At 42.2% G+C, this 13371-nt stretch overlaps 1 protein-coding gene across 1 annotated transcript; it reads right to left on the bottom strand.

The window, feature by feature from the left end:
• Positions 1-5242: 5242 nt before the first annotated feature.
• Positions 5243-12708, bottom strand: LOC140237672 (kelch-like protein 21). The gene is made up of 2 exons (XM_072317598.1): positions 12661-12708; positions 5243-8082 (listed from the first exon to the last, which is right to left on the bottom strand). Exon 2 carries the CDS (start codon positions 8067-8069, stop codon positions 6120-6122), a length of 1950 nt encoding a protein of 649 aa, XP_072173699.1. The 5' UTR covers positions 8070-8082; positions 12661-12708; the 3' UTR covers positions 5243-6119.
• Positions 12709-13371: the final 663 nt, after the last annotated feature.

Raw genomic sequence — 13371 nt, 5'->3', positions numbered from 1 at the left:
TGTGTCAGGTATCAATTTTCTTGACTGTGCTACGTTGTTTAGTCTTCTCATAGTGTCAATTTTTCATGTTTGTCTGATATTTGTTATTCATTTCATTTTTTCTTTATCAATCAGATCAATACACAACATGGCAGCTTCAACCAGCGTTGATGGGAAGGCGAGCATTTGTCGACTCTGTGAAGAGCCACTAACGCAGAAAGGGAAAACAAAGTCAAGGTGGTGCAACGTGCTAAAATCAGAAACAGGATTAGATTTAGACCAGGACACTGATAGCCAACCACAATATATTTGCAAACATTGTTACCAGAAGCTAGTCCGCTGGGAAAAGAAAAACAAGAAACTTCCTCATGGGCGAAGATCAAAACTTCAAATCAACATAAAAGAATTCCAAGAACAAGACCCTTCCCTCCACTCTTCCAAGATCCTTTCTATTTTAGAGAAATTTGCAGCAGAACATGGACACCATTTAAAAAAAAACAGAAGGAAAGGCAATATTAATTGTCACTGACATTGAAGGCAATTCAAGGTCATGCCTGCATGTGTTGACTTCAGGAGAATGGGAGATGTATGTGTATGGACGTCGAGTGCCACTCGAAAAAAGTCACTTCTCCGATGTACCACGTGTTCTAAATGCTGACCTGATGCCCCAGTTTCTTTTTAAGTTCACATCTTCCCACATCTGTCCTGGAAATCCGGAGTATGTAGTGCAAGACTGTGTCCTCAACAGGAAGCCAGCCTACATCCACTATCAGCCCAACTCCCGTACAGTGAGACACGAAACATGCCCCCTCCTCATCAGCACACCCGCCCGCTGCAGCTCCTGCAAGATTTACCGCTCCGATCTGGCGTCGATACTGAAAAGAACCTCATCCAAATCCTCCCCTGCACCCAAGACTAATTACAGACACATACGATCTGTTAAGCTTGCCAAGAGGCTCAGGGCATCGAAAGTAAAAGGAAAAATCATGAGAAAAAAAATACACCAGCTGGAGAAAAAAATCCAAAAGCACTTTCAAGATGAAGCTCTGAAGCTTGGAGAAATTAATAGTGATGCTCTGCGTGAAGTGTTTATGAAGGAGTCTGACTCTATCAGACAAGAGCTGCCAGAGAACTACCCTCAAAAACTGCTGTGGGATGAGCAGCTGAAGTGTCTCAGCAGGCATCCCAAAGGACGACGCTGGCACCCAGCCATAATCCGACTGTGCATCGCCCTTTGTGCAAAATCATCTGCCGCCTATGAGTTACTTCAATCTTCCGGATTTCTCACTCTCCCAACCCAACGCATTCTCCGACAATACACCCAATTCACAAAATCCCAAACCGGTTTCAGTAGAGAGTACTTCGATCGTGTTTGTGCCGATTTAAGGATCAACGACATGGTGGAACACCAGAAAAATGTGATCTTGGCTTTAGATGAGATGAAAGTAAGCCAAGGATTAGTGTATTCACACAGCTCAGGGGAAATAATTGGTTTCACCAGTCTTGGCATTATAGGAGATGAACTGGCAGCCTTCACTAGGAAATGCAGTGGAGAGGAGGAGCCAGAGATGGCAACTCATGCTCTTGTTTTGATGATCAGAGCAATTTCATCAGCATATCGGGTTCCCATGGCTTATTTTGCCACCTCCAGTGCAAGAAGCGATGAGTTGTATTCCATTGTCATGGGAGCATTGGAGTACCTTGATGTAACTGGCTTCATTGTAAGGCGCATCGTGAGCGATGGTGCCTCCCAGAACCGAGGTCTGTACAAAATTCTTACTGCCGCAAGTGAAGACTCGTACAAGTTCACAAATCCAATCTATGGGAAAACTGTGTACCTTCTGAGTGATGTGCCACACCTCGTCAAAACTGCTAGAAACAACTTGGAAAACTCTGGATACAACCGAAACACCCACAATATGAAGGTCCTAAATTGATCTTTTTCATGACTATCATTAAGTATTATGTACTTCGTATTCTCTTTTTCCTGTGCTCTAAACTATGATTCTGTCATATCTTTATACAAGGTCTTGTAAATTTGCAGAAAAATGGAATAGCAATGAGATTGACTCATTCTCACTCTTTTCCACCTCCCTGGTATAAACCAGGCGTAACCAATAAGGTAGCTGATGGATTGTCTCGCAAACCACACCTATCATATGGGAACACAGACACTTCACATACCTGCTGCGAGAGGGTGAGAGTTACACGATTACCAGATAACTTGAAGCAATCGCCAAGGTTAATGCCCAGAGTGCACATGGGAATACAGATGACTGCAGCACACTGGCGCCATTTCCAAACTACACACATGACCAACTTCAGTTGTTCCAGCAGCGGGACCTAGTCATAAATCGTCTACGCTATTACTGGGAGCAACAGACGAAACCAGATGCAGAGCAGAGAGCAACCGAACACGAAGATGTGATCCTCCTACTAAGACAAATGGATAAGGTGAGAGAGAAGCTGCTCCATTGAGTGTGTGAGGAAGGACGGCTTTGGCAGCTACTGTTACCCAAGATCTTGGTCTGTGATGTGCTGAAGGCATGTCATGACCAAGCAGGACACCAGGCTGTGAAGAGAACAATAAATTTTGTTCGAAGCCGCTGTTACTGGCTTAGGATGAAAACTCACATTGCTGATTGGTGTATAACCAATGTGATCCCTGCACTACAGCCAAGAATCCACCGAAAATTTGTGAACCACTCAGACGGATGATAAAAGACTCGTCCGAATGAGATGCTTGCTGTGGACTTCACATTACTGGGACCAGACTCAACAGACAGGGAAATTTCTTTGTCATGTCTAATGTATTATCTAAATACTCGTTGGCAGTCCCAACACGAAATCAAATGACAGAGACAGCAGCGAGGGTTCTTATAAGAGAGTGGTTCAGCAAGTTTGGGGTGCCTCAGAGAATCCCCTCAGACCAGGGCCAGAATTTTGAATCGGCACTTATTCACTCTCTGTGCAAGCAGTATGGGGTACAAAAGTCTCATACCACCCCCATACCATCCTAAAGGAAATGGCCAGGCAGAACGATTCAACAAAACACTACACAATATCCTTAAGGAATATAAGTGGTCAGAGTTCCTCCCAGAAGTCCTGTACGCATACAATGCCACCATTCACTCTTCTACGGGCTTCACCCCATTCTACCTTATGTTTGGAAGGGATCCTAAACGACCAGTTGACTTCTTGTTAGGGGAGAAAGCACATGGACTTCGCCGATGTTCATGACTGGGTTGCCGACCATGCCGAGGTCCTTCACTGGGCATACCAAAAGGCAGGGGAGAAGCTCATCCAAGAAGCAGACAATCGAAAGTCACAATTTGACAACACAGCTATAGAGAGACCCCTGAGAATGGATACTAGGGTTTATCTCAGAAACCATCCACAAGGCAGACATAAGACAGCAGATGAGTGGCAACCCACAGTGTATAAGGTTGTTTCTTGTCAAGGGGACGGAGCAGTGTATGTCAGAGAGAGCAGACAGCATGCACTGGTGATAAATGGACTGTCCGCCGCAGAGAACTCGGGGAGTATCCAGCCAGACAGGGACTGGATCTGGCTCCCCACCCCAACAGACAAAGAAAGGCTTGTAAGGCTCGCCCACATGCAGAAGCTGATGTCACATCCGATGATTCCAGCTCTTCTTCCTCGCCAGATCTTCTGGTGGTAGGAGAGTATCCTGATCATTCTCTGGTGGACGAAAGTAGTACATGTACTTCTATAGTGATGCATCTAGTGATGAAGGTCATCACTCTCCATCTCCTCTCCATTGCAGTACAATTGTACAAGAATTGGGAAGGGAAAGCATAGTAATCCAGTCTTCCACGCTCAGCTATCAAAACCCTTTCATATTATATGATGTTGTTTGATGCCTCAACACAGACAAATTGAGTCAACAGCCAAGAATTAATTGAGAGGCTTCAGCGAGGTCTTGATAGTTGAGTAAAATGGGATGATGGGTGATCTATGTTTAGTCATAGGGTAGGTGCACTGACATCATACAGATAGTGTAACCATTGTAGATGTGTGTTTTCTTCTGTAAATAGTGGACATAACAATTATTGTCTATCTTAATTATTTTTTTAATGCATGCCTACGGGCTGGTCAGGAAAATTTTGTTTGATGTGTTACTGTTACCATAATTTATGCCACATGGAGCAAATTTTCAGCATTAATTATGAATAGTGCAAGTTTGAGGATAAATTTCTTAAAAAGCAGGGGAGAATGTAAGGGAATGCACACTCATCTATTATATTTTTAACTTATTCCAGTCATAACATTATGTGTAAGATATACATTTCGTTTCACTTGTATACGTCAATACACCGCCCCTCCCTTGAACTCATATACAATGTACAGAGATAAATTTTAGTTCATCTCCATACTAACAACACACGCACTGTGGCTATTTGATTAAGAAGGGGGCAAAGCAATGTCAATGTATCTATCGTAATCATGAAGTTTATGGCCAGCAATATTAAACAAGGACACAAAGAGCTGTCCCCTTACCCACTCTGGCCTAGGCATTGACATTGTCCCCATACTCCCACTTTGCTACGTGCGCTCGTGACTGGAAGGTGTACAACTCCAATGCTCTGGTTGTTTTGGAAATTTGTTAAAATGTTTGTGGAGTGTTTGTGGATATTTTCATAAAATATAGATTTTTTCATAAAATATAGATTTGTTGGTTTGTTTATAAGTGGAAATTTTCAGTGTTGAAATTTTTCACACATTTCGCACAACCAGAAACTAAATACAGAAACTAAATATAGATTTGTTGGAGTTCTACTTTATAAGTGGAAATTTTCAGTGTTGAAATTTTTCACACATTTCGCACAACCAGAAACTAGCATGAAAATAAAAACACGCAAATATTTTTGCTTGCCAAATGTTCTAGTAGTTGGTGTCTTGATTCCGCGGAATTAAAAAAGCGTGAAACTTTTCTAACCCCACCGAACGCGAAAAATTAGTCACAAGAAAATATCCACTTTTACAGGATTTGTATTCAATGTAATCATTATAATATTGTCTCCTTCTGTGGTTTTGTGTTATTGCACAAGATTGAAAGTGCCCTGAGATTGTGCAACTTGTCCCACATGCCAAGGCGCCTTGTTTTCAGCTAAATGGTGAGAAATCAACTTGTACTAGCTCGCTCAATGAAAAAAATAAAAGAGAATAGACAAAATAAACAAAGTAGAAGAGAACAGAAAAACAAATGAGGAAAGACAGGGGATGAAACGAAAGGGAAACATATTTTTTTTTCTTGTAATTTCTTAAACAAACTTCCCAGGCAGAAACAACATGTGTGGACATGTATTATACATTTTTTTTTTTTCTGTAACAGTACATTGTTTTGGTGCACTATATTAGTTTTTACATGTACATGTACACGTAGTTACATACATCACATGCGCATTCAGTCTATAAAAGTTGTATCCCCTAAACAATGCGCCCTGCTGATATGCACAAGTTACCTTCTCAACTTCTCATACTTATCAAGGTAACTTGGCAAGATTGTAAAAGTCACTTTCTCACCTCCTTGCTTCAAAGAGGGCGCCTTAAATGCATAACGTAGAGTAGGTCAAGTTGCCTTCTCACCTTCTTGTCTGATAAACAAGTCACGCCTTCTCACCATCTCTGCATATATGACTATGCGATTTTAAACATGTCACTTTCTTGCCTACTTGTCTTTAAAAAAAAAAGCACCTCGGTAAGTTTTACAAACTTGTCACCTTCTCGGGGCACTTTAATCTTCTGTAGAATGCTTTCCAGCATGATGATCACGTCTCGTATGCATTGCCCATCCTCTCTCTACCTGTACCCTACAGTGTAGTTATAAACAAGGTGGTTGGAAGGTGTAATACATTGTACATCAGTTATGTAATTATGTTATGTTCTCACCAAACATGCAACACTATACTCATGTCAGCTTGCAAATTTATGGATGGAAGAAATACTGGGAAAGACAAAGACTGTAACATTTGGCAAAATATCACACAAAAATAGCAACAACGAAATACAGAACGTATACTCACTGAAAGTATACAATGTACAATGTCATGTACAATGCAAAATAACTTAGATTATTGCTTAAACTGTGGTGGCAATGTGGCTTGCAGAAACAGTATTCACAGGCCATTATATGGAGACCCCAAGTACATCTTAACCATGACACATCCATGAAAGCACAAAGCATGTGGCATTGGAGACACAACATCCCACAGATCTAGCTCAGGGTCATAGCATTCCACCCGATCCAGATGCTGCCTCAGCTCGCCGCCTGTCACATAGATCTTGCCTCCAACCACTGCTGCACTGGGGGTGTTCCTCTTGAACTTCATGGGCTCTGCCTTGGTGGATGAGAAGGTCTCTGGGTCGTAGATGGCCACCTCCTTGATGCGGTTCCCTCCCAAGATGAATATGGCATCATTGAGAGCGACTGCTGGAAAGAGCTGGCGGTTGAGACCAGAGCAGGGGATAACGGAACACTCGGCGGTGTCGAGGTCAAAGCACTGGACAACACACATCAGCCTGACATTAGTCAGCCAGCCGATGATATACAACTTGTTCTGCAACGCAGTAACAGCCATGCCACTGCCTGTTGGATTGATGCTGCCCACAATGTCCCACTTGTCCTCTTCTGGTGAGTAACGCTCCACTTCTGTGACCCGATTGTCCAAATCCTCTCCTCCTAAGACGTACACATGGTGGTCACAGTCAGTGGAAGAGTGGTTAAAGCGAGGAATGAGAAGAGGGCATACCTTTGACCACCTGTTGTGCAGTTCATCGTATCGCCACACTGCAGACAGGGTACCTTCATCGCGGTGAAAGCCACCAGTCACATAAATGGCACCATCCACGCTTGCTGCACTGTAGTCTGAATGCTCAAATGGAAGGTCTGCCATGGGTGTCCACTTGTCAGTCTTTGGGTTGAAGCAAGACACGTAGGGCACCCAGTCTCTGCTACATGTCATGCCACCGACAACCACCAGCATCTCACTGCGCATGGAGTGTCTCGGCCGCAGGAGATGGTGATCCCTGCGCATTCCTTTCGTTGCTAATTCTTTCAGGTTCTGGGCATCTCTAACCAGGGACAAGCTCTTCCCACAACTGTGCAGGATCCTATGTGAGTCAAAGACACTCGAGAGGCAAGCATCACTCACTAGCGGAAGGCGGACATTTGCAAGGACAGTTGGCAAGGTTGCAACATGAGCATCATCTTCCTCTGCCCACCGTAGGACAGCGAGTAAAACCTCATCTTCGGCATTAACGTGTAGGTCATCACTACTCACAAGCTTCTCCAACGTGGACGGCTCTAACTGCATGAACTCTTGGCATTCTGAGACTGATTTGAAATTTTCGAGAGCAAAGCTCCACGCTTCCCTCTGTAGGTTGTGACACAAGAAAGTCTCGGCCAGTTGACAAATTCCTAAACAGTTGCTGGGACGGAGGGCATCTTTAAGAAATAAGCAGCATGACTCCACAATATGGGGGTAGCTGAGGAAATGGGCGGTGGCTAAAAGTTCCCGGACATGTTCATGAGTTACATCCAACTCACAAATATACACTGCACTCAGAATCTTACTCAGAAGTGGGGCCTTCACGTTGGTGAGCTCAATGCGCTCTGTACGACTCTCTCTAAGATCGTCCATAAACATGGCTTGGAAGTAAGGACTGCTGGCTGCGAGAACGGCTCTGTGACATGGAAAATCCTTCCCATCAGATGACACAAGTATGACATCCACAAGTGAGCCACTGAGCCGGAGGTCATTAAGGTGCTTCAGGAGCTCAGTTGATTTGTGAGGATATCTGTACCTCTGTCCTACACTAGAAACTATTCCTGATATGCCAGTGTCGTCTTGGCTCTCCTCATAGCTGGATCTCTCTCTACTATCATGAACAGGCACAGGATTACAATTGTTACACGTTGCTTTCGCATCCTCTGTGTTAGCTCTTCCTCCTTCCTCAAGGTCGATGACTTGAAGTTCATCATCATGTGCATCACCGCTCCCACCTATAACCCCTGCTGGAGTTAGATCACAGGCAAAGTGATGTGGTTGGTCCTCTTCAGTCATCATAAATGAATGTGTCCTAAAATGAATACAAAAATAAATACAAACATGAATGAAATTGGTTATTTGGACCGTATGCTTCAGACTTAAAGACAACAACCCCATCACAGCACAGTAACCATGAAATTCAGGCAGCTCTCAAGTCCTTGGGACAGGCAGGTTTCTTTCACTATGTTGAAATTTTGACATACATAATAGGCAATTACTTTGGGACCTGAATATTTACTCCGTTGTAATGAGAGTCTTGTTACAACTATGTCCGTTATAACATACTGCATCACTACAAATATTTTGATTGACCACTGAAACTGATGTAAAATTTGCAGGACAAGATGATCTGATAAAGTAAGACCTTACAGTACAAGGATAGCTAACTGTCAGGAATTACTAATATCTGTTAGAGCTTTACTTCTTCATAATTGTCTGACAATGCAAGTTCTATATTTCCTAGTACATTGTACATCATGATCCCACAACTAAAGAGCATGAAACAATTTAATACTAACAATGCTCTGAATTAGCGAAGTGTCTTCTAGACATCTACTGTCTGAGCTATCAATAGCTGAGGTAAATTTTCTCAATAATCAACATCAATATCTTCAATGTTTACACAAATTAATATATCTTTCTACTAGAAAGTGAACCTGAAATCACACCTGGTGAATATTTTTGATTTTTGAAACATCTAACTTTTGATATAGAACTACTGTATTTGAAAGTAAAGTGTTTTATTAAACCATTAATTGAAAGGATGTACAGTTATTTTACGTTAAGTCAAATATAAGCATTTGTTGTTGCTGGGGTTTTTTGCGGGGGGGGGGGGGGGGGAGGAGTGGCAGTGGGAGAATGATTTATGGCAAATTTTATATGAAGTCAGATGAGTCTGATAAATGCAGATTCCTAAATTATATCACACAAGACGTCCAACCAACAACAGACAGATACATACAGCTGTACAGTGTACACATGTACAGACACACATGCACTTCTTGATAACCGATTCGAAGCAATTTAGTTGAGTGAAATTCGAGATATGTATCCACATGGAAACAAGTCAAAAGTACATTTGTGCCAAATCTTGCATTTAAAGAGGCAATGTACATGTAAGTACAGTGGACTCCCATTATAACGAAGTCCTTGAGACCGGTAGGTTTTCTTTCACTATATCAAAATACCACTATAACCCAACAAATAAAAACGAAAATAAATAGAATGGATAATGTTGCAGGAGTGCACTGTACAGGTACAATGTACAGCTGTATAGTTCTACAGAACTTTACTAATCAGTCATGATTATGAAATATTGAGAAAAAACAGAGACGTGGCGTTATTGTAGAACTCTAAACTGCTAGTCTAATGTTAGACTATGTTCTTCCAAGCTCTAGTATCTAGCCCGAATGTTAATGATTAGCACAGAGTTCTACTTTAAAATTACTGAAGTTTTAAAGTAAAGGCGGCTTTAGAAATGGCAGGAGGCAAGAAAAAGCAGACAGAAACATCCATCTGTCCGGAGGGGTCTTTTATCGTTTGTTTTGTTTTTGTTTTTTACTTTTACGGCCCTCGTATCCTCCACTCTGCAGATTCCGCGAAGAATCTACCATGTTCTACCGATCTTTCGATCAAGAGAAAGCCTAACAGTTAGTCAGCTAGTAGTTGCGTATTTCTTTCTCCTCAGGGACGTAAAACTTAAAGTCCTACAGATTCTAGGCCTAGAGCCTAAGTATAACGTAGGATGGTAGATCCAATTACCGGACGCTTTTTTCGTGGCTTTGAATTCCGTACTCAGAGGATGAAATTTCGGCTAAAAACAACATCACTTATTCACAGACTCCTGGAAATTATGAATTCAGCCAACTTATGTCAATTGTTCGCTCCGTTTGTAGAAAATATGCTTCAAACATACATGTACCCCTCTAAAAAAGTTGTCTTTTTGCACGGTGCAAAATCGCATTGTATTACCGGACACAATTTTCGCAATGAAATAATCAACATCTTTCGCACCTAGTCCTTGCACCAGAATCACAATTTATCCCACAAATCACCGTACACATTCTCACCGAGTGGATGACAAAGAAAAAATCGGCAAATGAGGCTCAAATTTTGTATTCTACGGTAAAATGTCTGTCTTGAACATTTTGAACAGTTCACGCAATAAAACCTTGTGAGAAATCGACAACTGGTTAGACTCTACTTCTAATTTACATGCTTTGTCTATGGGAGCTGCACGCGCGGGTGACGAGTTGCGGGCCCCTTAGCGCACAACTATTCCGCATCGTTCGCGTTTGAGGACAATAGCTACAAATTTCCGATATCGATCAGTGAACTTTTGGTTCTATTGGAATCTTCAGCATTTTTCCTGTATGTGAGTGGGATTTCATAGAATTTCAGTCGTGAAATGTGATTCAAACATGCATAAATATTAACTATGACGAGGTGCGGGTCACTCAACTATAAATTTGAGGTAGAATGTGGATTTCTTCGTGTTTTTACATTTTTATGTCACGTTTTTTGCGATTTCGGTCCGTACAAAGTTCTGTGACTAGTGAGGCTAATCTATGAAGTTTCAAGCGTACAGAATGTCATTAGTACGCAAAAATGTGCGTGTCCGGTAATACCATGGTGTCCGGTGACACCTAACCCCGGGACGCTCCTTGTACACAGTTATATACTGTGCTGTGCGTTGGGGCTGGTCGCAGTTAGGTGACACCTTGACCGGACAAGTACCGGTATGTCTAATTCCGCGAAAAACTTCTCATTTATAATAATGACATTTCCAGCAAATGTCATTATTATAAATGAGAAGTTTTCCGTGGAATTAGACATAGAGTCTACTTGTCCGGTCAAGGTGACACCATGCTTGCATATGTACTACAAAAGCCCCCTTCCTCTACACGTTCTACACAGTATTCCACACCTAGACATATCAATAACAATTACCATTACTGGAGCCTCTAGCCGGTGAGCACAATTAGACGAATTAACCACACAGTCACAGGACAAAGCGTCGCGACACAACCGATCTAACAGTTAGATCAAGAATACGGTAGGGCCTAACGTTAGAACCAGCGGTAGAAGGGCTAAACGTTAGACCATGGAGCTACTAAGATCTCTGTTAGTAGGGTTGGGGTACCACGTATCGTCACCCTAAGGATCTGTAGCTTGTTTATTCTAAAAATATAATACAAATCCGCCTAATTCTTACCTCAAATATGCCATAAATACTGCAGTTTTGAATGTCGTGACCGTCTCGTTGATTATGAATCTCTGTTTTAAAGTAGCGCAATTTTAGTGCGTGCGTTCCGTTTTCTTCGCGCAGCTAAAAAGGGAACCTTGCGATCGGCACCCCCTCTCCTCCATGGCATAGGTATAAGTTTACACGTGAATTTCACAGCATAGGTAATACTAGCCCGACCAGACACTGTTACGCTATGCGAAAACAGCGTCTGACACGCACGGCATGCAGCCTCGAAGTGAGGAACCTCAACACAACTACAAAACTTAGGAACATGTATACTTTTCTCCTTTAAACAGAATACTTTACTCACGTTAAATGCTACAGAAGAATAGTTCGCCACACTGGGTCCATGGAGACCACTTGCGATAAGTCCGTGGAACAAATAAATGACACTTTCTGGCGCAATTCCTGACCGCCGGGCTTCGTCGTTGCAGGATTCAAAATGGCGCCTTGACTTATGCGCATGCGTGACCGGATGTGCTCCAGAGCGAGCGCGTGTGCGTTGAAAGTGTCGAACAAACCTTGGCGTCTGCGACACAATAACCCAGTACAGTTTATAGCTGTATACCTTATACTAGTAACCGTGCGTACGCTGCTTGAAAGGGCATTCACATCACGTGACCACCCGATATCTGAGCTTGGCCTGGCGTGAAAGATTGTGTACGGTGTGGACATGCTGGATATGATGATCAATTTTGGTAAGTTTCATTACGTACATTTGAATATATATAGCATCAGATGTAGAGTAAATATTGAAGAGTATACTCGATGAGTTTGAGGTGACAAAAATGATCGTAAGTATCAAAAGTCAAAGCTATCGTGTACGATTACGTCGCCTCTCCTAGTGATTGGTGGTCGCGCGCGTACAGCCCTGTCGCGACGTACCATGTACAGCGACTGGGCTGTGTATAGTTAAGGTAATACACGTGAATTTCACAGGCCATAGGTAGGCTAATAGTAATACACGTGAATTTCACAGCCATGCGTCGTTACTGATCGGATGTGTAATTTTTAGCTTGGTTTGTTTGAGTTTGATTTTCATTTCTTCGTTTTTATTGTTTTTATAGCTAATGACACTTAATCCCGCGCGTACTTTTTCGTTCTATACGCAAACAACCATGATACGCAGGGTGTCGATGGGAAGGTGCCCTGTCGATAGGTGGTGCCCCAACCATACTACACTTTCTAGTAGCTCCATGGTTAGACTCAGCTCGGTAGGTGCGGAACGAAATGCCGGTAACACACAATTCAATATTTGGGACTGTATCGAAGCAGGCGATCGTACGTCTCTCAGTCCGTCAAGGAATCAAATGCTTTAAGATGCTACCAAACGCAAAATAATAACTTCTTGACATTACTTACGTCCATGTGATTTATACGGTCGTCTGCAGCTGCATAAATGCGATCAACTTTCTGACTGAAGTGGTTCTGGTGATTCTGAAAGTGTACAGATGATCATACGTACTTTAGCAAAGGGTATGTAGGCCATAACCATTGCGAAACTGCGTCTGCTTCAACTTGAAGGGCGCCATCTGTTTGGGCGTAGCCAAGCAACTCGCACGTTCGCTAGATTTTCTGTTATTACTACCTTTTCTCTCTTACTTTTTAAGCTCAGTTTCAGAGTATGACAGAACTGGAATTCCAGTCCAACACTAGTGTAACTGAGCTTTAAAAGTAGGAGGGAAAAGTTAGTTACAACAGAAAATCCTGAGAGAGCCTAGCTGTCAGTAATTTGCAGAATAGTGTAGATGGCAGAATATCTATTATAATTAATCGACGTCCCGCTGAAGGAAACCAAAGCCCGAATATCAATGTGGATTAAGTGAAAGCAGCAATTAGAACACAGCAGTGAAAGTTAAGGAAAGTGAGACTATCGATTCAAAAGTTATGAATTTGTAAAGTTTTGGTGCCTCATTGCTATATAAAATGACTACGATAATTTGTGATGTCATCTTCCACAACAGTGTAGTATAAAAGATATAGAAAGAATTACACCAAATCTCATTTTGCATAAAAAGTAAATGTTTCACTGACTTCTCACTGATATAATATTCTCAACCGACGATATGTTAA

Source organism: Diadema setosum, chromosome 14 (genome assembly GCF_964275005.1).
Source record: "Diadema setosum chromosome 14, eeDiaSeto1, whole genome shotgun sequence".
In the NCBI taxonomy this organism is placed as follows: Eukaryota; Metazoa; Echinodermata; class Echinoidea; order Diadematoida; family Diadematidae; genus Diadema; species Diadema setosum.
This window is presented reverse-complemented; position numbering and strand designations above follow the sequence as displayed.

Bases quoted from the DNA above. Each gene is read 5' to 3' on its own strand.
- LOC140237672 (XM_072317598.1), bottom strand. From the start codon at position 8,069: ATGATGACTGAAGAGGACCAACCACATCACTTTGCCTGTGATCTAACT.